Below are 24,807 nucleotides of genomic sequence, written 5' to 3'. Positions count from 1 at the left end.
TTAATGTTATGAAATGATATGGTTAAGTAAAGATTTCACTTTTGTAGGTATTAGGATGTCCCTTTGTGTGCGACGTGGTAGCCGAGTGATACTGTCACTTTGCCCGTAAAATTAAAAGAAGTGTTTTTAGAGATAGGGCCATGTGCCATTGCACAGTGTTGCAACATTTCTGCATTCCTTTCACCTTCCCTTCACTACCGGCTCACTTGTTCCTTCCTTCAGACCACTGTGTTCCGTTGTACAAACTCATAAGTAAGAGGTTTGGCAACTCCAAGCAACACGGGCCGACAAGCAGGTTTATCTCCATGGCAACCGTAGTGGATCCACCCACGTTTCCATGGCAACCATACATTACAACTCCCTTCTCTGCACCGAGGCAGGCAGTAAATGGACCTCCCTCTAAGAACCGTCAGAATACATCGTTCAATATTACGACCCTGGCTTCTCATTAATGTGGGTATGGTTCTAGTCCTGGACAAAAATGCTATTTTTGATACGAAATGTATCATCTGTGTGTTTTTGATTACATGTAAAGCAGTGCCTATGGGCATGATAATATTTACGGAAAACTACAAGGTTGCATGCTTTGCCAGAAAATTTATAAACACAAAAATATGATTACCCAAAACATCAGACCGATATTTATTTAGTACAAGTCGCCGTCAAAGTACAGATAAATTGTGTAATGCATTTTTCTCCTTATTTGATGGAATAGTCCGCCTCTATGGTGTAATGGTTAGTGTGATGAATAGCCACCCCCGGAGGTCCGGGTTAGATTCCCGGCACTGCCACGAAATTTGGGAAGTTGTACGAGGCCTGGAATGGAGTCCACTCACCCGCGGATGTCAACTGAGTAGAGAGCGTGGTTCAGTTACCACCTCAGCCATCCTCGAAGTGGTCTTCCGTGGTTTCCCACTTCTCTTCCCGGCAAATACCGGGATGGTACCTAACTTAAGGCCACGGCCGCTTCCTTCCTTCTTCCTCTTCTATCCCTTCCGATCTTCCCACCCCTCGCAAGGCCCCTGTTCAGCACAGCAGGTGAGGCCGTCTGAGTGAAATCATGGTCCTTCTTCCCAATTGTATCCCCCGACCCAAATGTCTCACGCTCCAGAACACTGTCCTTGAGGCGGTAGAGGTGGGATCCCTTGCTGAGCCCGAAGGAAAAACCAACATTGTAGAGAAAACGGATTAAGAAAGAAGGAAAGAAATAAGGAAAGAAAGAACCATTTTATTAAATATTTCTTGGCTTGTACTGTACGTGAAACGCACATTTCTCTAGTTGATCATATGTTCCATCCAGGAATTTTATGAAATACTGCAATATTGTAACATACTGAAATTAAAAAGTATTAATGGTATCGTTAAACCATGACGAATATAAGAACCAAGTGTGATGACTCATCGAGTTCAGGCGCGCCCCGCCAGGCAGCGCTAGAGTTTGGTAGCTCCACAATACCTATCAGCTGGTCTTAGGAATGGTGACACAGGAAACGTATTACTCCGTAACTGATCAGTATATACACTGTCTTTTATTTTTTAAATGAGAGATTACAATTAAAATGCCACGGCAGAGAACAATGGAAAAATATCATACACGGAAATAAGAGCTACGACTTTCATCACATGTTGCGAAAAGCACAAGTTACTCGAGTGTATATATACATAAATGACAAAACTCCCAGCATATTAAAAAAATACCCATGAACTATTTAAAGGTAATACTCTACTTACCATCTCAGTTTGTCGGTTACTGGACTTTCGAAAGCTTGCGTGAAAATTTCCCGGATGTTCGAGATTGTAAATCTCGCCGGATTTCTTTCACTCTGAAGAAAAATCAGCACTTCAAATAATGATAAACAAGGCTGGGGATTATATCCATAACATGTTGAAGTTAACAGCCAGCACCTGAAGGATCAACTGAAATTTTGTCTATAGAATCGATAAAATAAAAAACTATTTCGCTCCACATCGATTTTGAGTTCAGTTTTTCACTAAATACTTTCTCGGTCTGGAAAAGAATGTCACATATACTTTTCGAAGGGCGTGTTAAAAACACATCATTATGGCTTGAACCGTAGTCTTTTATTTCGGAGAGAACTGAAAATGTACTATGATTATTATCACGTAGAGAATGGGCACAGGGCGAACACTTAATAAATTTAGAAGAGTGCTTAACAACGTACCCAGCCAAATGGTTCACTAAGCACTTCTCAATCGAAGAGTTTGGAGCTCTGTATTTCTAACCTGCTTCTCCAATAAATTAATTCTCGATGTTGCTGAGTTTGGACTGGATATAGCTCGAATTAAATTTCGATTAGCATTTTTAGGCGCATTTTGAGCGATAATATTGTCTTTTCGGCATCAGAAAGCACACTAGAATAACCCAAATTTTGATCAATATTAGGCTGACCTTTTAATTCTCTATTTGCTGCTACACTCCCGTCTTTCTTCTTCTCCTAGTGGTGTCTAGATTCTTTTTTCTTGTTAGGAGTTTCACGCGACTTAATCTCACTTGAAAGGTATTTCGGCAAATTAGAGAAAATGTGAGGCACTGCTCCTGGACGTAATTTCCATCTCTCACGAGGCATAACCACTTTTTCACCATTCACTATACAGTTATCTGATTTTACTCTCAAATCATCAGAGAAATGAACTTGACAAATTCTACTATTACGCGTTAACACAGTATCCTTTCGTGGAAAAGCTCTGGCCCATTTTTCAAATTTATTTCTATCCTTTGGTGGTGAAAATAATTTTATACCATTAACTACTCTACCATAGCCTGACTTACAGCCAGGCACAAAACGTACGGCTTGTTGAACTATTAATTTAATCAGGCCACATAACACACGTGATTTAAGTGCACAACACACAATGAACTGAGTTTAGGAACTGAAAGCAAAGGAAATTCAACTTGTTGGCTTAAAATATCTCGTACGATAACATCTCCCGCACTTTTCCAACACATGGTTTATCGGTCTATTGAAGTACGTGTTGGACACCGACGTTTGCAGTGCTCGCAGTGGCGGGTCCACTAACTACCACGCTATAACAGTTGAGTAATCACACTTGGTTCTTATATTCGTCATGGTTAAACTATATGTGTTATTCAAACCACATGTGTTTATTTCTATCAGGTGTTCCTCAACATTGCATTAAATGCCCTAGGGAAAAAAAGTGCTTTGCAATTCTGTGGCGCACTCCCCCACACATGATTGCTCCTTTCTTGAATTAGATGTTGTTAACTTTTTGACCGCTATTGTTGGCAGTATCGCTACCGGTAATTGTAGGTTGGCTGCACGCGTGTCGCAATTACAGTGAATGAAGCACTCAACGCGAGCGGTGCAAGGTATCCTCCCTATTGATTTCTGAACTGACCGTTTGTGGAGGACATTTTCTTATGCAGCCAGATAATTATTTCTAACCAATTTAAATACCATGTAGTATTGTGTCATTTAGTTCATATATTTTAAAATATCAAATATCTATTCGTATAATTACATCAGCCAGAAAATTTGGCTCGGAGTTGTAAGTGCGCTTTGAATATAATGTCTACTATGAACATTATATCCAATCCGAGTATCATTTTTTGTTAAGCGTCTATATTAGTTATTATATAGTATGCAACAGAATACTTATTTCTACTAAACACTCGTGACCAGACACTGTGGAGCAGGTAATCATCAACTTTAATATATACTGATACAAAAAATATTTCGAACTTTCGATTGTATCTGTGGGGATTTAGCATACAAAGGATGCGAAATTTCAGGACTGCATTTCTCATATACACTCACTGACATAAAAGGTTGGAAACCTAGGTTGAGGAGAAAACGAAAAGAAACTATACGTGTTGAGAGGTTATGTGATTATTTCAGTGATTACAAAATCGAGTCAAATGTACAAAGTACTTGGCAGCTTCAGTTCGCTTATGAGTTGCCCTGGATGCATGCTCTAATTCGTTTGGAAAGGGTGTCATAAAGCCGTTGTACCCGCTCTTGAGACAAGCCGGCCCCCAATAGTAGTAATTGGCCCTCGATATACTGGATATTGGCACTGGGAGGGAGTTGACGTCCGAATTGGCCCTACGCATCTTATATCGGGCCAAAGGAGTACCTCAATATCATGCAGTCAGTTCATAGAGATACGTGACGTGTGTGGACAAGCGTTGTCCTGTTGAAAGATTGTACCCCTGGATACTGTCCACAAGAGATAACATATGAGGACGCAGGTTGTCCGTGAGGTACCGTTGTGCCGTCAGTTTTCCTGAATAATACCAGAGGTGACTTAAAGTCATACCCGATGGTATCCAACACTATGGGCCGGTTTCATCAACGTGGGTTAAACCTTAACCCCGAGTTACACAGTTTTAACTCTGAATTTGACTGTTCATTCCGTTTCATCAAGGAGGGTTATTTTTAACTCTAGGTTAAGACCGGAGTTAAGTTAACCCCTCCTTTCACCTGGGTTAAACTGTTTATTCGAGGTTAAAAGCAAAATGGCGACCGTAAATCATGCATTTGATGCAGAGTTGCTTTATTTAGATTTGTTAAACGGTGTTCCTAACAGAAATAGGCCTATAATAAGGAGGAAAGACTTTGAAAATCTATCTGAGGAGCAATTTCTGAAGAGATAGACTTCAAAAACCGTCGTCAGTAAATTCGTCAATGAAGTTCGCGAGGGGTTAGAATACACAGCTGATGGGAACAAACTTGGGCGTGCGAAGTAAACTAGAAACTACATTGACCGTAATAGTAGCAACAGCGGTATTACACAATATTACTGTGGAGACCCGAGATGAACTTCCCCCACAGGATTTAACTCTGCATCAGCATCTCACAGGAAGGAGAAGGAATAGGAATGTTGGAATTGAGAATGACATCATTCTTCACATTGATAACGACAGCACTACAGTGGCATATAGGAATGCAACTGCACAACACCACTTCAATAGTACAACACCTGTGAACATTATACTGTGTATTACGTAGTGGTTATACAGAAATGCACTTTGAAATTAAACTGTATATTTATTTACTTTCGAGTGTGTTATTCCTGTGAAGGTGTGCCAACTTTCAAAACACAACTCTTGGCACAGAGAAGCTAAAATTTTTATAGAACTGTTTTAGTTGTTTCGTAGATCGCACTGTAACGTGGGCAATATTATTAAATTCCCCTGTTGTTCTTTCCCATGTATCCTCCTTTTCTTTTAATTTTATACCGTCAATCTTCTTGCATTCTATAATAGTTCGGTAATCGGTGGCTAATTCAATAAGTAATGATTTTTCTAAAGCAGAAAAATTCGTGCCACTATTTCTCTTCTGCACTTCTTTCATTTTTCGTTCAAGATCACGAAAGAATAATATCTACAACGGACCTGAGGAAGAAAACGAAATACCGCGCAAGAAATGAACAAAAGAACCACGCAAGAAGCGTATTCATGATATCTGATTTTTAGTCACTGCCTCCTTGATTATTAGGGCAGCTGTTTCCTGCGAGGGTTAACGCGGTGTTAGTTAACCCTCTGCCGAAATAGCTTGGTGAAACGCGTGACTTTTAAGAATGAGTTAACATATTAACCCTAAGTTAACAAACCCAGGGTTAGAGTATATTTAACCCACGTTGATGAAACCGGGCCTATGACGCCAGGAATAACACCGGTGTGTCTCTTCAAAACATTGGCAAAATATGCTCTCTCCCCATGGCGCCACCATATTCGCAGACGAAGGTCATCTGAAGTGGTGCAGAACCGAGATACGTCGCACTCGTCAGCAGTCCATGCTTCCCGGGTACAACACCACTCCAAACGCAGCCGTGTGTGTTGTGGTGCGAACGTCAGCCTACCGATGGGGCGGCGATTCTGTAGCCCGACAGCTGCTAGTCTCCGACCGATTGTGCGGGATGACACGTGGTGTTGTGGCGAGTCCATGATTGGCACTCGGATGGCAGGCGCAGATGTAAAGGGGTTACAGTGTGCTTGGCGCACAATACCACGATCCCCCTTTGGTGTGGTCAGACTTTGTCGACTGGAACATTGATGACGTGTGTGGTTTTCCTCACGTTCCCATTCAGCCCAACATCGGGACACTGACACATCTCAGTGCCGCACATGCCTCCAAATTGCAGGATTAGACCAGCCGGCCACATTGACCCACAATGAGCCCCTTGCAATACCTGTCAAGTGCTGGTAATGTTGTCTCACAGGAGCACGTGGCACAGTGTTCGCTAACCATCTGACACTGCGCACACCTCTTATACCCATCCCATCAAGCTCACGATTTGTCAACACCACTGCACCGTAATACGTTTCAGATCATTGCAATTCTAATCATTTTTATACCCGTCGATGTTATACACGTGTACTACATTATGTTGAAATCGGACTTGAGGTGCGCCGGGCTGAGGGGCCCAGAGAAATTAATGCGCTGGCCTTCTGATCCCATCTTGGTAGATTCGATCCTGGCTCAGTCCGGTGGTATTTGCAGGTGTTCAAGTACGTCAGCCGCGTGTCGATAGATATACTTGCATGTAAAAGAATTCCTGCGGGACAAACTGCTGGTAATCCGGCGTCTCCGAAAACCGTCAAAAAGTAGGTGCTTTTCGTCACGCCGACACAGATAAGTCTTACGGCGACGATGGGATAGGAAGTTGCTAGCAGGGGGAAGTGCCGCGGCCTTAACTAAGGTACAGCCCCAGCATTTGCGTGGTGTGAAAATGAGAAACCACAGAAAACCATCTTCAGGGCTGCTGACAGCGGGGCTCGAACCCACTACCTCCCGAATGCAGACTCACATCTACACACCCCTATCCACACGGCCTACTCGCTCGGTCAAAAGATAATTATTCGGATGTAAAAAAACAACATGATTTTTTTTGCTAGTTGCTTTACGTCGCACCGACACAGATAGGTCTTAGGGAGACGATCGGACAGGGAAGTGCTAGGAGTGGGAAGGAAGCGGCCGTGGCCTAAATTAAGGTACAGCCCCAGCATTTGCCTGGTGTGAAAATGGGAAACCACGGAAAACCATCTTCAGGGCTGCCGACAGTGGGGTTCGAACCTACAATCTCCCGAATACTGGATACTGGCCGCACTTAAATGACTGCAGCTATCGAGCTGGGTAACATTATTATTATTATTATTATTATTATTATTATTATTATTATTATTATTATTATTATTATTATTATTATTATTATTATAACACGTGGAAGACACCCATATGCTGATTATCTTCCTTGGGAAAGACGGGCATTTCCAGAAATATAATGCGATGTGTAGCAGACTTAGAAACACTGACAGTAGCTGGATGAGCACGGTAAAGTCTTCCAAGTGCTATGTTGGCCCACTAACTTCACAGACTTGAACTTTTGAGCATCTGCTGAACCACCCTGAGAATTGTGTTCAATCTAGGGACCCTCCGTCGTATATCCTCCAGCAGCTGTGGAATGTACTCCAGTTAGCTGTGACAATCTAGCATCACTTTGTTTACCCACTCCTATTTTACCTGGATCTTCTCCTGCTACACAGAGTGGTTGCTTTGGATATTATTTATGCATTTATTTACTTCTTTATTCATTTCTTTATCATATGATAATACAGAGGTACATACAAGTTAAGTGAATAACAGAAGAGAGATACAGCGAGATCACAAGGTCGGAATATTGGTTGCAAATCCAAATACGGCTTCAATGGATGCTGGAAGATTTGTTGAAGTGGCTTAGAAACCACGAAGTGGACACTCAAAGGCAATATGCTGAAGTGTCTATAACTTCTCCCCACAGTTGCAGTTCGGTGAAATCTGCCATCCCTATTTGGTGAGTGAACTTACTCAGGTCTGCAGAATATCTGAAGCTGTATGTGTCCCATGGGTGGTGGTAAATGAGTGACAACGCTAAGATGAGTGCAAACTGTCTGACTAGACCTATCAGTCAAAGGGTACAGAGGAAATAGAAATGGTTATATTAATGTTACTACACTGCTTATAACCTCATATATGCCCTACATTTCCCCCCTTCGTACCCTGTTCGAATCTTTATGCATTCATCTACCACCTTTTAAGTTAATATTTTGACAATGAATGCTGAGAATGCAGGAATGGGCGACAATGCTGGCACAGTGGCAATAATGCAGCGAGCAAGACAATTGTTGAGGTTCGCGATAATGAAGCTCCTTAGAAAAATCTTGACAGTATCCAGTAATCGGGAGATCGTGGGTTCGAGTCCTACTGTCGGCAGCCTTGAAGATGGTTTTCCGTTGTTTCCCCACTTTCACACCAGGCAAATGCCGGGGCTGTATCATAATTAAGGCCACGGCCGCTTCCTTCCAACTCCTAGGCCTTTCCTATCCCATCGTCGCCATAAGACCTATCTGTGTCAGTGCGATGTAAAACAAATAGAAAAAAAATCTTGAAGGTATTATCTGGAAGTGCCTTCCGCGGCCTTATAAAAGGTGCCCTTAAAATTTTTCCAATTTTTTCAGGTCTTTTTGAAATTTATATATTCAAAAATTGGTTACGGCAGACTGAAAACCTAACGGTTATTTTTTTTAATCTCACGATATAGATCTTTACTGAATTACATTTTATATGTCCTGTTAACTGTCAGACTGACTCAATATAACCTTAAATTTCTAAGATCATGAACTCCCTTGTTTTCTATAGACCATGGTCGCTTGAGCCTCTTAGATAAATGAATGTAAATGTAGATGCATTTAAGAAAAGTATAGTTACTCACCTGCTACATCAATCAGCGTAGCTGTCTCGCTGCAGCTGATGAAATGCGGGAAGAAGGCTACCATGATGAGACCACCGTTCGCCGCCTGCAAGAAAAAAATTTTACCTGTAAAATTGAGAGTCACTTCCATTTGCTAAATTAAAGGGTACAGCCATAATATTATCTAAATATATAAAAACGTATGTACTGTACATATATGACACATCTCCTCCTAAACCACTGGAGCAACATCAACCAAGCTCGGTACAGTTATAACTTATTATCTGGAGACGAGGATTGTGGGGGTAAGCCATCCTAAGCACCCTAAGGGTGGGGGTCAAGGGGGTTGTATATAAAATTAATCGAAAATAGTGTCGAATACATAGTTTTTGGGGTCGCTGAGGTGAATAGTGACACTCCGGATATTTTAAAGTACAAGTTCGTTCCGCTTTGCGTTGGGGGCGTACAAATATTACCTACTATCTGGAAAAAATATTGTGGGGACAAGACGCTCATAGAATCCCTAGGGAAGGGGGTGAAATATAATGTACATTAATAAATAGAAGTAGGTTTGGAGCGATCTATATAAACTGCACTGTAAATATATATAAATTAAGATATAAAAATTGAAAATAAACGCGAACTAATGGGACACTTCCAGGCATCTTAGAAACTTAAAACTTGTTACCAGAGAAGCTGTTGACTCCAGAATCCCTAGGAAAATCTAAAATTCTCAAAAATACTCTGAGGGGGATACGCTAGGAGTTTCAAATTTGGGGCTCAAGAGAAGAACGCAGTCGGGTATATTTATCCAAACGATAACATATAGGTTTCACAGCCGTAACTTTTTCCTGAAAGTCCTAATATTTAACCCCGTCCCCCAAATTAAGATGGCGGCACAATCTGCCAGACGAGCTAGAATAATGACATTTGTCAAAATTATATATGTTAGCCTGTAACCGACAGAAAGCTTCCAAGATCTTTAAATATTTCTCTTTCTACCCCCGAAAAATATCGAAATATTAGGCAGTATTAATGACCTTCGTTTCGAGGTATTTCGTGGCTAAACGGTAAATCCTATCACAAAACGGATGGCACAATCTCGGTTCAATTTGGAGTGATCTACAACTTTGGTCGTATGACATTTTGTCGTTTCTCCATCCCTTATACGTTAGATTTGTCTCTATTTCTCGATTGTACGTACATTTTGAAGTTCTTACACGTATAACTGGTAGTTTGAATCACTTATAGGAAAGGCAGGTTAATCAAACTCTAGACAAACTTAGCCCACCCAGTAGCCATATATGGGCCAAATTCTATGTTTGTAGGTGTCGAATAGATATCCGAAACGAAATGCAATTTGAGAAAACCTTACCCACATTTCACCGCGTTCAACGTTCCAAACTGAATCTTAGCCATAAACGGATGAGATAAGAGAAAATATCATAGGATCAACCATTCATTCTGCTAAATGAGACGTCTTAAAATGCAATACTTTTGTCGATATGACGCACAGTTTAGCAGAAGTTAATCACTAAATGAAGATAAACATGCATATAATTTCGTATGCCGATCTATATTTATTCATTGAAGTCGATTTATAGCGATCTAGGAGAGTGTGTCTGCCATTGCAATTAATATTTTAAAAATCGATAGCGACTATCAGCAGGAGGGCGTCTGCTATTGTAATCTGTGCTTCCAACATCAACTTTGACTGGCAATAGAATCGGATCCTTCTCCAACTACTGTGTACCACTGTAATAAATAATTCCCTTCTCAATATGACTGGCAGAAGGCAAGGGAGCATGCAATTTTCTTCAAATCTCCTGTACCCAATTGTGTTTGGCAGTACGCAAGGGTGCTCTCACCGAGCTGAATAGATGCAGTCGCTTAAGGGAGGCCAGTATCGAGTATTCGGTACATAGTGGGTTCGAACCCCTCTGTCGGCAGTCCTGAGGATGGTTTTCCGTGGTTTTCCATTTTCACGCTAGGCAAATGCTGGGACTGTACCTATATTAATGCCACGGACGCTTCCTTCCTACTCCTAGCCCTTTCCTATCCCATCATCGCCATAAGACCTACCTGTGTCCGTGCGACGTAAAACCACTTGTAATGAAAAGGGTGCTGTCTATTATAAACGAATTTACCCATCTGAAATGTGACTGACTTTAGACAGAGTGGCCTGCTATTATAATGGAAACTCACCAACTCGCTGTAACAATCAGTGAGCTGGCTGGCATTGGGGAAATGGGCCTGTCATTGTAATACAAATTCCTCAACTGTAATATTTCTGGAAGGAGAAAATGAGGCCTGCCATTATAACGAAAATTCCCCAAATCGATTACGACCGCGCAGTATTCAATGGGGCCGGCCATTATAATTAAAATTCCCAACCCTATTGTCAATGGCAGTAGGCAAGTGGACTTTCCGTTATCATCACAACTCCGTGACTCGCAATTTACGTTGTAAACAACCTATGTTGACTTCCCTATGCTGTTTCTCGGACGACTCTAAGAGACATGGAATTTAAAAAAACGTGTTCACTGTATGTATAGTAATTTACTTCGATATCCGTATACAATGTAGAACACCGTAGCGAAGCACGGGTGCATTTGCTAGTTTTCATTAGAAATCAATATGTATTTATTCAGATATAATCCACATGGTAACCGCTCCTATTAGGGAACCAAAATAAATACGAGGGCTGTAAATACAGTAGGGGCAATATTCATAGAACGCAATATTTAATGAACTGACAAGTATATTACATTACTTCAATATAGTCACCCGTGAAGTCTATCAATTTTTTTTCCAAATATCGGGAAGCCATTGAGGACAGCTGACAATACGTTCCCGTTTATTACAGTGGCGGAGTGCCCTACTGCGCGGAATACAGATGCCACGTCAGGAAATCAGCGGCCTCAGAGTGGTTCCTTCATGTTGTAACCAAGGTTGAAGTTTACAAAACACAACTTTTATTGCTTCACTTTATGATATTTACACAAATAACTGAAATTTATTTTGAAGCAAAAAGGAATATTGAATCTTGAGAAAAGTCTGTCTTTATACAATATGTACAAGGTTACAGTCTTTATATACACTCCTATCTTGAAAAGATAGTCTTTGTGAATTGACACGTTGATAGTCGAGAACTATCTGGCACACTAACATGAATGTCTTTGAGAGTCCTTGTTTGTTGAAGTGCCTGAATTCCTAAAAAGCAAGTTCAATTGATTGAAGAAATTCCACCTAGCGAAACTAAGGGAGCTTGCATAACTTAGGGAATGAAAATGGCTTGTAAAAAAATTACGGAACATAGGCAGCGGAAACAGGTAAGGGAGCGGTGACCAGAGGTGAAACCTCGTACTGCCAGAAATTCAGTCCACCTGGTCGAAGCACATTTTCAAGAGGAGTAACCTCCGTGCTCGACGTAGGGTGTATTCTGGAGCTGGACACCGGGGCAAGTGGGCAATTGAGCAGGCAGGGAGCTCCTATTTATAGTACACTCGATGGTCAGGCACGCGCACTGAGGGCTGCGCGTCGAAGCTAGCAGAATGATACACAGGCGCGCGTACAGCTGGCTGGCGGAGCGAGAAAGGGAGCGCCGGACATACAACACCCTCCCCTCCTAAATACGCCGGTACGGCGTGAAACGGCGGCGGCGCTGGCGGCGACTGCGATGCTGGGGCGGAGCTGCTGATGTCTCTGTTGTATTGTCCGGAGCTGGAACTGGGCGGAGTGGCGCTGTCTCGTCCTGAAAGGAACCCATTGTTATTAAATGATCTAAAGCTCGTTCAGCAATAGATTTATCTGGTTTAGCAATAGCATCAATAGCTGAACAGGGGCGGTAGCGCAGACGTATCTGATCTTGATGGCGGCAGATACGTTTCTCCGTAGTCTGTATCTCGTATAGACGATGACCCAAAGATCTGCAGATGACTCCAGGTATCCAGAGTGGGTTGGATTTGAATGTCCTGGTGTAGACCTTGTCGTTGAGGGAGAACTTCGTTGGTGATGTCTTATGCTGGGCCGGAAGAGGCTGTAACAGAGAAAGTAAAGTTCTGTGAGGTCGTCCATGGAGCTTCTGTGCAGGAGAGATATTATCAGCGCCGGGTAGAGTTCTGTAGTTATTTAAGAGTTGGAGCAAGGCTTGGTCTTTAGTTAAGCCTGAAGAGACAGCTTTCTTCATACTTCTTTTAAATGTTTGTACGAAGCGTTCAGCTTCACCATTAGATTGAGGGTGAAAAGGTGGTGCTAGGATATGACGAATGCCATTATGTGTACAAAAGTTCTGAAAAGCAGTAGCTGTAAATTGAGGTCCGTTGTCTGAAATGAGTACTTGCGGTAAACCTTCTGTAGTAAAGATTTTCTGGAGAGCACGAATGGTAGCTTCGGTTGTAGTAGTCGAATGCATATCCACGACATATGGAAAGTTTGACAGTGAATCGATGACTATTAACCACATGGAATTGAGGAAAGGACCTGCGAAATCGATGTGAACTCGTTCCCATGGAGTAGTAGCAGGAGGCCATGAAGCAAGATCAGAAGACGGGGCGTTCTGATTCGTTTGACATTGCTCACAATGACGTATTAGCTTTTCGATGGCGGCATCAATACCGGGCCAGTAGCAGTGTTGACGGGCGAGTTGCTTTGTTCTGGAGATACCCCAATGGCTTTGGTGTAATAATTCGAGAACTTGTTTCTGTAGGCTAAGTGGGATAACCACTCGGAAGATGGTGCCTGCTTCTAGTAATACAACTCCGGCACGAGTCGTGAGACGATGCTGCATACGATGATAAGGTGCCAGGTGGGCAGGAATTGTGCTCTGAAGAGGCCAACCGTTGCGGATGTAAGTACGTACAGTAGCAAGTGTACTGTCCTTATCCGTAGCTTTAGCTATGCAGGTAGCATCAATAGGAAAACTGGATACAGTATCTTCAAGTTCTATGTCCAACTGAAGACATTCAGATTCTTGAGAATCGAAGGCAGTATCAGGACCAACGGGTAAGCGGGAGAGGGCATCAGCATTACAATGCTGGGATGTGGCTCGATATACAATCTGATAGGAATAATCAGAAAGGAACATGGACCATCTTTGAAGCTTTCTGAGGGAATTCTCTGGGATCTTATTACCAGGATGGAATAAGTGTACGAGAGGCTTATGATCGGTAATGATCAGGAAATGGTTGCCATAGAGATATTCATTGAAACGGCGAATACCAAAGATGATGGCTAAAGCTTCTTTCTCTATCTGTGAGTATCGACGTTGATGGTCATTAAGTGTTTTCGAAGCGAAGGCGATAGGGCGTTCTTGTCCATGACGATCCTTCTGGGAGAGAACGGCACCGACACCGTAGTCTGAAGCGTCAGTAGCTAGCGTGATGATCTTGTCGGGCTGAAAATGAGTGAGTTGTATAGCTTGAATTAAGGCGTTGTTGATTCTTTTCCATGCCTGTTGGCATTGCGGAGTCCACTGAAACTTAACACCTTTTTTACGTAGAGCGTTTAATGGAGCTGCCACTGTAGCGAAGCGTGGAATGAACTTATTATAATAGTTCGCTTTGCCTATGAAGGACTGAAGCTGCTTGAGGTTCTGAGGTGCTGGCATGTTTACTATCGCTGAGACATTCTGTGTACTAGGACGAATTCCATTCTTATCAAGTATGTGTCCGAGGTAGTGAACTTGAGGCTGAAAGAAGGTACATTTAGCGAGATTCGCTCGTAGGCCATTGTCTCTCAATTTCTGGAGAAGGAGGCGTAGATTGGTGAGATGTTCCTGATGATCTTTTCCAGTAACAATAATATCATCCAGGTAGTTAGCACAACCGGGAATGGAGGCGGTGAGTTGAGCCAAATAGCGCTGAAAAATAGCCGCTGAGGATGAAACACCGAATGGGAGCCGCTGGAGCTGGAGCAGTCCGAGAGGAGTGTTGAGTGTGAGAAATTTCTTAGATTCTTCGTCTAAAAGTAGCTGGAGATATGCTTCTTTAAGATCAACTCGAGAGAAGAATTGTCCACCAGAGAGACGACGGAATAAGTCTTCTGGACGTGGAATAGGAAAGATATCTGTGTCGAGTTGTGCGTTGACTGTAGATCGAAAATCGCCACAAAGTCGAACATGACCATCAGGTTTCTTGATTACCACGAGTGGAGTAGCCCATTGACTAGAAGTAACTGGTACAACAATTCCAGTTTGTATCCATCTTTCTAATTCTTTCGTGACCTGGTCTTGAAGTGCTAGGGGTACTGGACGTGCTTTGAGGAAGCGAGGCTTAGCTCCGGATTTCAGCTGTATGTGAGCTGTATAGTCTTTTGCTGTTCCGAGCTGAGAGTCGAAGACTTCAGGAAACTGCGCTAGGAGAGCGGTAACATCAGAAGTAGGATGCAATGTAGATACGACGTTAATGTTGTCATGTATCTGGAAACCAAATAAGTTAAATAGATCCATGCCCATAATGTTTGATGCAGTGTAGTTGTTAACTACGAGAAGAGGAATGACCTTCTGAATTCCTTTATAACTAGCCTGAAGCTTGATTTGACCTTTGATGTCAATTTTCTTCTTGTTAAATGTCACGAGCTGGATGTCAGCTGGAGAGCATGAAGGTGAACCTAAGTCGTGGTAGGTAGTCAGGTTAATAATAGAGACAGGGGATCCAGTGTCTATTTGAAAATCGACAGATCGATCAGAGAATGAGAGAGGAATGATGATTTTGTGAGAATCCTTTGTGGGAAGAATAAGATTGATCTGATCAACTTCCATGTCTTGGCGGGGCTGTATATGCTTCCGGCGTGCTGCAGTAGTTTTAGCAGTGCTGAGCGAACTTTGACAGACAGTCTTAATGTGTCCAAGTTTATTACATCGTTCACAAGTAGCTTTGAAAAAACGACAGTCACGACGTTCATGATGCTTGAAACAACCTCGGCAGGAAGGCAGGAGTTTCGAGGTGCTTTTAGAATTGGGCTTCCGTGTAGCATTACGAGAGGGAACCTGGCGAGAATGCTTGGTGGAGAGCGCCTTATCCGTACGGTTCACTGTAGCAGAGGACTTGCGGGCCTGAGGCGAGACTTGTGCAACTTCGTGTGGAGAAGCTATGGCTGCGGCAGTCTTGGTAGTAAGCTCATAAACCGTAGCAATACGCTGGACGTCTTCTAAAGAAGGGTTACTCTGCTTGACAGCGTCAAAACGTATTTTGTCTTCAGGAGTATGTAATATTATCATGTCCCGAATGAGAGAATCAGTGTAGGATGAACCACAACCGTCCTTGGAGCAGATGAACTGGCAGGGTTTAGCTAGACCACGCAATTCAGTTATCCATTCAGTATGTGTCTGATGGGGTTGCTTTCTGCTCTGAAAAAATTTATAGCGAGCAGCCACTATGTGAGGAGCTTTGGCATAGTGTTCCGTGAGACGGGCCAAGAGCTGCGTGAAGGGTACCTCAGATAAGTGTTCTTCCGGACTTAATTTACGTAGTAATTCACACGTAGCATTGCCAACCGAACTAAGAAATAGTGCGCGGCGGCGTTGATCATCTGTGACAGAATGGCAGATGAAATGCTGTTGTAAACGGGCTAAATAAACTGACCATTCTTCCTTAGCCGGATCAAAAGCAGAGAACGGAGGAATAGCTGATGGCTGTGTAGAGACAGAAATAGCTTGAATAGCCTGAATTAATGCTGCCTGTTGTTGTTGCATAAACTGTTGTTGTTGCTGCTGTAAGGCTTGGAAGACCGTAGCGAGTTGTTCCGCAGTAGCCATTGCGAGATGCGTGCAAGAAAGAGTAAGGTAAGCTGTGTGTCAGAACTGGTTGGAGTGTCGTTGTTGTTTAGCACGTCGCCGTAGAGTTGACAACTGGGCCTGTTGAATTGTAGTGCCGTGGTTACCTCGTTGCTATAGAGTTGGCGATTGGGGCTGATGACGTGTAGTTTGTTGCGTTTTTACCTCGTCGCTATAGAGTTGGCAACTGGGGTCGAAGAATTGTAGGTTGTTGCGTTTTTACCTCGTCGCCATAGAGTTGGCAACTGGGGTCGAAGAATTGTAGGTTGTTGCTTTTTTACCTCGTCGCCATAGAGTTGTGTTGTAACCAAGGTTGAAGTTTACAAAACACAACTTTTATTGCTTCACTTTATGATATTTACACAAATAACTGAAATTTATTTTGAAGCAAAAAGGAATATTGAATCTTGAGAAAAGTCTGTCTTTATACAATATGTACAAGGTTACAGTCTTTATATACACTCCTATCTTGAAAAGATAGTCTTTGTGAATTGACACGTTGATAGTCGAGAACTATCTGGCACACTAACATGAATGTCTTTGAGAGTCCTTGTTTGTTGAAGTGCCTGAATTCCTAAAAAGCAAGTTCAATTGATTGAAGAAATTCCACCTAGCGAAACTAAGGGAGCTTGCATAACTTAGGGAATGAAAATGGCTTGTAAAAAAATTACGGAACATAGGCAGCGGAAACAGGTAAGGGAGCGGTGACCAGAGGTGAAACCTCGTACTGCCAGAAATTCAGTCCACCTGGTCGAAGCACATTTTCAAGAGGAGTAACCTCCGTGCTCGACGTAGGGTGTATTCTGGAGCTGGACACCGGGGCAAGTGGGCAATTGAGCAGGCAGGGAGCTCCTATTTATAGTACACTCGATGGTCAGGCACGCGCACTGAGGGCTGCGCGTCGAAGCTAGCAGAATGATACACAGGCGCGCGTACAGCTGGCTGGCGGAGCGAGAAAGGGAGCGCCGGACATACAACACTTCAACTTCTTAAACAGGTCGAAGTCACAAAGATTCATGGAGGGTGTTCCAAGACCTCATTCCGAAACGCCTTGACTCATCGTGCAACCATTCTATACGGTAATGCATTATCACTTCAGGCTTTATCTCGATAACATCCGGTTGCAATTTTGCCACGGGCAACCTCGATTTTATGCAAGAACGCTGATCAACTTTGAAAAAACATGCTATAGAGCGGTGAAATCGACACCCTTCACTTCAACGCCACACAGCAAGAATACTCCCAACTGAATGGCCGTCAAATGCACACTACACCTTACCACTGCCATATCCTATTTGCGCATGCTCGATCTCCTGCGAGTGTTCGGACTACGTTGTCACTACTTTATTAACAGCCCTCGTAATAATGTATCCCAACAAACAAGCAAACAAACAAACAAACCTATGAACCTTATGGTGCTACATCCTTGAAGGACCTTGGTCTACCAAGCGACCGCTACTCAGTCTGAAGGCCTGCAGATTACGAAATAACCCATGGTCAGTGAACGAATACTTTCGGCCGTTATTCCTGGTTTTCTTAACCGGGTTCTCCGTCTCACTGTCAGATAGTTCCTTAATTGTAATCACGTATGCTGAGTAGATCTCTAATAACCTTCATGTCGAGGTAAAAATCCCTGACCAGTATGGGAATCGAACCCGGAATTTTTTGCGTGAAATAATATTCTCAGAAAAGTACTTAATATTACGACTGAGCGACAAAAAATCGTATTATAAGGTATCTGGTGAAACGTCAGTACATAGTGGAAGCAATACGTATCACCTGGTCACAAACGTACCTTCTGTTACAAGATAATTAATCATTGGCGTATACTGAGAGCTACCAAGGCTATCCGTAGGCTAAAACCCAAACTTCTAATGAGAGCAATGGAAGTCTAAAGCACATTATAAGGCAGGGCCTCTCAAACGCCCAAACTCTCACGCGTGCAGAGCACGGTGCATAGGCTCTGTGCACTGTGCATCGGTACGCTTCGCCTCAACTCGGCTTGACTCGGATGGTGTAGTGTGCTGAGAGCGACGAAGCGTTTGGTGGTAGACGACGTGTTTATCAGTGAAATAGATAAGCGCACGACAACAACATAATAATGGAGCAACCTGTTTCGAAGAAAGCAAAGACTTCCGAAAGTCTATTTCAATCGAACTGGGAACTTCCGTATTTTTTTTTTTTGTTTGTTTGTCGTGACGATAACGCCAAATGCTTAATGTGTGGGACGATAATTACGTGCGTAAGAAAATCGTCTATTGAAAGACACTACAACAGACTACATTCGGAAAATTATTGTGAAATCATAGGAGACGTCAGAGAGAAAGAATTAAGGAAGTTGAAACAGCTTGAAGAAGAGCATTCTATATCCACAAATGAGGTTTGTTCCAGTACTGTAGCATTTTCATTTTGGTTACGGGTTCTGCATTTCTTAAAAATTATGTTTACATTCCTCTCAAACATGTATGCGTATTTCTAATTCACTTTTTTAATTTTTTTAATAACACTGGTAACCTTGTCCCATACAACTGTGCGTCTCCGCTCACCACACGTAAACATTTCGCAGTGGGGGAGAAACAGCAGTGAAGGTGAGGAACGCGGAGACAGGCCGAACGGGGAGACAGGTGTAGGGAGAGAGGAGTGGGGGGGTCTGCACTCTGGTCAACCAAGCGAAGTCGTCTTTTGCACCGTGCACAGTGCATGCACCACGCGCATGCACCCTGAGAGGCCCTGTTATAAGGTAAGCATCTGACACATTGTTCCATTGACATAATTTGAAAGCAATGAGAAAATCCGTTGCACGTATTTCTGAGAGGAAGGCATTGGGGACAGATCTCGTAGCCCAGGCTCTGCGTCCTCTCCTCTCGACACGCACCTCGAGTGGCTTGCTGCTGCATGTCCGATAGGTGCGCATACCGGGGGAAAGGGATAGGTGCTCCGTCAGATCTCCACTGCTAACAACCATGCATTACTCGTCGTATATACTGCCTCACCTAATACTTCTGACTTAATTATAAAGATAACATAATGCTGGTATTTCACTCCCGTTTACTTATACATCTTTGTAGGAAGACACTGCAGGGCTACTGTTATAGGTAGATCTGCTAAAATGAAATGCAATCTTTCAGGTTTAGTGTTCCCTTTTGTTGTTTGGAATCAAACCCGTGACCATGGGTCGGACACCCCCACCGATCTCCCGAGGAAGCTAATAAAACAATGTACCATGGCTACGACCGCTGTAAAATTCAATTATTCAGTAACAATAACAATAATAATAGTGCTTAACATCTCTATAATCTTGGTGGTGAGCTAATGAGGTTAAAATGTATGGCGAAGACGTCATAAACACGCAGTCCCCTAGCCAGGAGAATTAACAGTACGAGGGGTTGATTTTGGGAATTGAACCAGGGCCATCGGACCAAAGGCCGGACTTTAATTTGCTAAACCTTAGGCTACTATCTACACTGATCAGGTGTTGAGTACTGAGAGTAACAGAGGCCAGGGAAATAGCTCGTGAAACAGCCTTGACAACAAAGCAGTCTTCTCCGATGGCTATTGGCTGCAGCTCAAAACGCTTAAAGCTTGACGTTCGCTAAACCGACGATTCGAAACGGGTAACCTAAGTCTAGTGCTAGCTCACGTCTTGATTCCAGCATTCGTCACTGTTAAGACTAAGAGTACACTACCACTTACCAACAGTTTCAGCACATGGTCAGGCACATTCCTCGAGCTGTTGCAGAGTGCGTGGGCGGACGAGTGGGAGAAGATAACGGGAGCTCGACTGATGCGTAGAGCGTCCAGCATTGTAGGCACCGAGACGTGTGATAGGTCCACTATCATACCGAGCCTGTTCATCTCACGGATCACCAGCTGGAACACACAGTTAACATGTCTTTATAATGTGGAATAACAGAAGATGTATTACGATACGTACCACAGAATTTCCTTTAAACGTGAGAGGGCTACATAAGCATAAATGGAAATTATTTTCAATGGCTACTATGACATTAAGGTATATAGAGGGTGGGGGCAGAGGAACTTGATTATTTCGAAATGTAATTTAAAGGAAGTAATCCTAAACCCCATGGCCCTTGAAGGGCCTTGGCCTACCAAGCGACCACTGCTCTGCCCGAACGCCTGCAGATTACAAGGTGTCGTGTGGTCGGCACGACAAATCCTCTTGGCCGTTATTCTTGGCTTTCTAGGTCGGGGCGGCTATCTCATCGTCAGATAGCTCCTCAATTCTAATAACGTAGGCTGAGTGGACCTCGAACCAGCCCCCAGGTCCAGGTAAAAATCCCTGATCTGGCCGGGAATCGAACCCGGGGCCTCCAGGTAAGAGTCAAGCACACTACCCCTACACCATGGGGCCGGCTAAAGGAAGTAATGCAGATATATATTTAATTCTTTGAACAGTATCAAGAACAACGTATACTTTTTATGTTTACCAATTTTTAAGGATGTTATCAGGCAGATGGCGTAAATTATTCTCAATAACGTTATTGGCTTTACGTCTCACTAACCACTTTTTCAGTTTTCGGAGACGCCGAGGTGCCGGAATTTCGTCCCGCAGGAATTCTTTTACGTACCAGTAAATCTACCGACACGAGGCCGACGTATATGAGCACCTTCAAATACCACCGGACTGAGCCAGGATCGAACCTGCCAAGTTGGCGTCAGAAGGCGAGCGCATCAACCGGCTGAGCCACTCAACCCAGCGGCACATTCTTCTCAATACACTGCGTTAATCAAACTCGCAGGATTCGTTGCTCTCTTTCCAGCATATCGACGTGTATATTGGCGACAGCTTGACGAATGTTCATTTTCAGGTGACCAGGGTCTGAGGACGATCGTTGTAAACAACTGATTTTAGATAGCCACATAAGAAATTGTTGCAGCGGGCTAAATCAGGGGACCGTGCAGGCCAGTGCAGATCACCGCTCAAGGATATGAGGCATCCTAGGAATTGGTGTTGCAAAATAGTCATTGACACACGCACTCTGTGTGCCGTGGCACCGCCCCGCTGGAACCAAATGTCTCCCACATCTATCTCGTTGAGTGCTAGTAGGAAAGACTTCTGAATCATGTGGACGTAACGGGCAGCAGTCACTGTTACTTACTCGTTAGTTTTATTGAAAAAATGGACCAGTTATTCCAAGTCGCGATAGTGCACACCAAACAGTTACACATTTTAAATGTAGGGGACGCTGATGTTAAGTACAGCAGTCTGGAGTTCCCAGGGCTCCAATAGCGCATGTTCTGCTTATTTACAGATTCCGAAGGATGTAAATGAGCCTTAATACTGAAGAAAACAAGTGTGTCGTAAGGCATGACAAGAAGTGTCTCACATGCTTTTTTACGAGCAACAAAATCACGTGGATTAAGTTCCTGCACACTAGCCATTTTGTAGGGATGAAATATTAGTTCTTCATGAAGGATTCGCCTCACAGAACGAACAGACAACCCAACATCAGCTGCATGTTTATGGGCAGAGCGCTCAGGGGATTGCACAACTGAATGCGTTGGAATCTCAAGTACTTTTCTTCGCATCACTAACTTCCCTGAAGTTGTTTAGCGATGAAAAACCAGGAAAACGACCACGGGGCGTGTGTACGAAATGCACGTTGTGTGGCGACGATAGATCAACCATTAGAAAAGTGGGTTTCGAAAGTTAACGCGCGCTCCACCTTCATCCACTCAATGATGACCAAACAGAGCGACAATTTTACACCTCGCCCTCTCCAATGTGCCTACCTCCACTCTCCTCGGAGCAACCATAGCGTCAGGGCGCCAAATTCAAATGAGCAAGTTCCTCTGCCCCACCCGGAATATACAGACAGGGTGTCCTTGAAACTGTTGCGTGCTGTCTCCTCTGCAAACAATGGAAGATAGGTCCTATAAGCACTGGTCACAAACCCAGTTATGGTCCGCTACCACTATTATCAAAGGTCAATGATCACAATGTTTCAATAATTTACGGAGTGTCGTATGTAACAGAAAAAAGGGAAAACGTTACTACCTAACCATTTATCGTAAACCTGTTAGCATGTTGTGTTATAGTCTTCATATGTTGGGACATCGGCCCATTTCCATCGTAGGATTAGGCAACACCTAAGACGGGTCCTCCAAGTGCGATGGATCGGTCGGGGAGGGCCAATACCTTGGCCTGCCCGTTCACCTAAGCTTAACCATTTGTAAGTTTTGGCTTTTGGAACATGTAAAGATCGTGGTGTATGCGGTCCCAGTAAATGATGTGGATACACTACGAGAAGGCGTGTTCAATGACTGTGATGCAATACGGCAAGAGCCAGGAGTGTTCCAACGAATGCATGATTCCTTGCGACGTAGGGTGGAAAGCTGCATTGCAATGGATGACGGTCGCATTGAGCACATTTTGTGAAGAGTGGATGAAATACATGGTGATAATTGATGGTAGTAGCATCACACCACAACTCTGAATATATTAGGTTTGTGACCCATATTTATAGGACATATTCTTCCTTCGTTTGTTGCGTACTGCCTCCCGGGCAAATATTGCCAGCTCTTGTTTCCTTCCGGTTTGTTATGATAGGAATCGGGGGGATTAAAATCTGGCCTTCACGTCAGCACGCTATGCGCTCTGCGCAGTTATCTCTTATAAGAAGGACACTAAATAATAGAACTGCGACTGTTTACTGCCGATATGTGTATTGGACAAAAGTGTATTTTAATTAGTAAGGCAAGGAACATTGTATTTCGAATATTCATAGAACGGTAGGAGATACATAGATTTTAGATTAATTATTCCGTACAAGAATCCGCTCAGATTTTGTGTACTTCTGTACTTTAACTATTTTGATTGTGATCAAGATGTTTGTTGTTTAAATCAGCCTAACAGATAGGTCATCGGCCCTTCGTGATACGAGGTGCAACGGAATGACACTGCGATTAAAACTTCAAAATGTATCCACTGACTAGTAACTAAACCGAACGATAATGAAAAAATACCTAGAATCAAAAAGAACGAGTGGATCTGATTCTCAATGATGATGCTTATTCTCCAAAAGGGTCCAAAATCAAGGTCACCGGTCCCTTATATTTCTACTAATCACTGATAAAGCAGAACCATTGTGTTTGTCCTAATTAGTCTTAATCACTGGTAATGAAGGATTATGGAGTTCCTCGCATGGTGGTACTAATCATAAGTAATGTAAACCCAGGGCTTATCACACAAACCAGCACTACTGACAAACAACGCAGACACATGGTGTTCCTCATATAGTGTCACTAATCACAGACCGCGTATACTTATGATGTTGCTCACATATTGGTACTAATCATAGGCAATGTGTATCACACATTATGGCAGCAGCCACAGCCAACACATATCCATGGTGTTCTTCATATAATGGTACTTCTCCCATATCAGTCCTCCCCTGCTGATACTGATCACAGACCCAGCTGCAGGCAGTAGCGTTAGTAGTGTTTATTGTTCTAGGAGGGAGAACAACTAGGCACATGTAAGAATACTAATCGCAAGTAAAGTCGACCCATGGTGGGTGTTCATCGCGTTATGGTACTAATCACATATTGTCTCACGGTTTCAAAAGTATCGTCCCCTGACGGTCCCTTTTATTCGTCTCAGGAGTAAAAAAGAAAAATTCCTACACTTCAAAAAATGAAGAACCGGACAAAGAAAGGCAAGAGCCACGAAGGGTGTGAAAATGAAAGACTCCCTACCCCTCGAATGCTCTAATAAAGTCGGAGTCGGAAAAAACAAGAGTTAACGAAGGGGGGTCGGACAGGATAGATGAAAGTGATGAGCCTGACATAAGTAAGTGGAAGAAATTTCAGGACTCAGCTAAAGACCCCGTGGTCACCAACCCACGCTACGAAGTTGAGAACCCTTGGGATCCCTTTTAGTCGTTTCTTACGACAGGCAGGGATTACCGTGGGTGTATTCTTCGTCTGCGTCCCCCATCCACAGGGGGATTTAACAATTATCTGGTGGTTACAGTTTTTTTTTTTTTTTTGATACTAGGAAAAGAGGTGAAAGTGGCCTTTAAGACTGTTACTATCGCAATACTTGTCTAAGTCTGGAGGATTTGATAATTATTGTTGCTTTCTTGAGAGACGCACTGGGGTAATCTGCAGCCCCAGTTAACTGCACGTGATTGGTTCAACCTCAAGGACGTCGACCCGATTCCACGTCAGGAGGTCGAAAATTTTAAGAATTGAGATTATCATTTCTGGAGGTGCACATGGCCCTGAGGTTCACTCAGCCTGCATTAAGAGTGAGTGCTAATTCCTGGGAGCAAATGTGGTGGCGCAGAGCTAACTAC

General features: G+C 43.2%; 1 protein-coding gene across 1 annotated transcript in view; it reads right to left on the bottom strand.

Moving 5' to 3' along the window:
- LOC136867422 (dipeptidase 1-like) overlaps window positions 1–24,807 on the bottom strand; it is a 445,798-nt gene that overhangs the window by 71,271 nt on the left and 349,720 nt on the right. Inside the window, exons 6-7 of the mRNA XM_067144625.2 lie at window positions 20,180–20,356; window positions 8,734–8,818 (exon numbers count right to left, since the gene is read on the bottom strand). Coding sequence (XP_067000726.1) covers window positions 8,734–8,818; window positions 20,180–20,356 — 262 coding nt within the window. The remainder of the gene's footprint in view (window positions 1–8,733; window positions 8,819–20,179; window positions 20,357–24,807) is intronic.

The sequence above is a fragment of the Anabrus simplex genome, chromosome 3, assembly GCF_040414725.1.
Source record: "Anabrus simplex isolate iqAnaSimp1 chromosome 3, ASM4041472v1, whole genome shotgun sequence".
Taxonomy (NCBI): Eukaryota; Metazoa; Arthropoda; class Insecta; order Orthoptera; family Tettigoniidae; genus Anabrus; species Anabrus simplex.
This window is presented reverse-complemented; position numbering and strand designations above follow the sequence as displayed.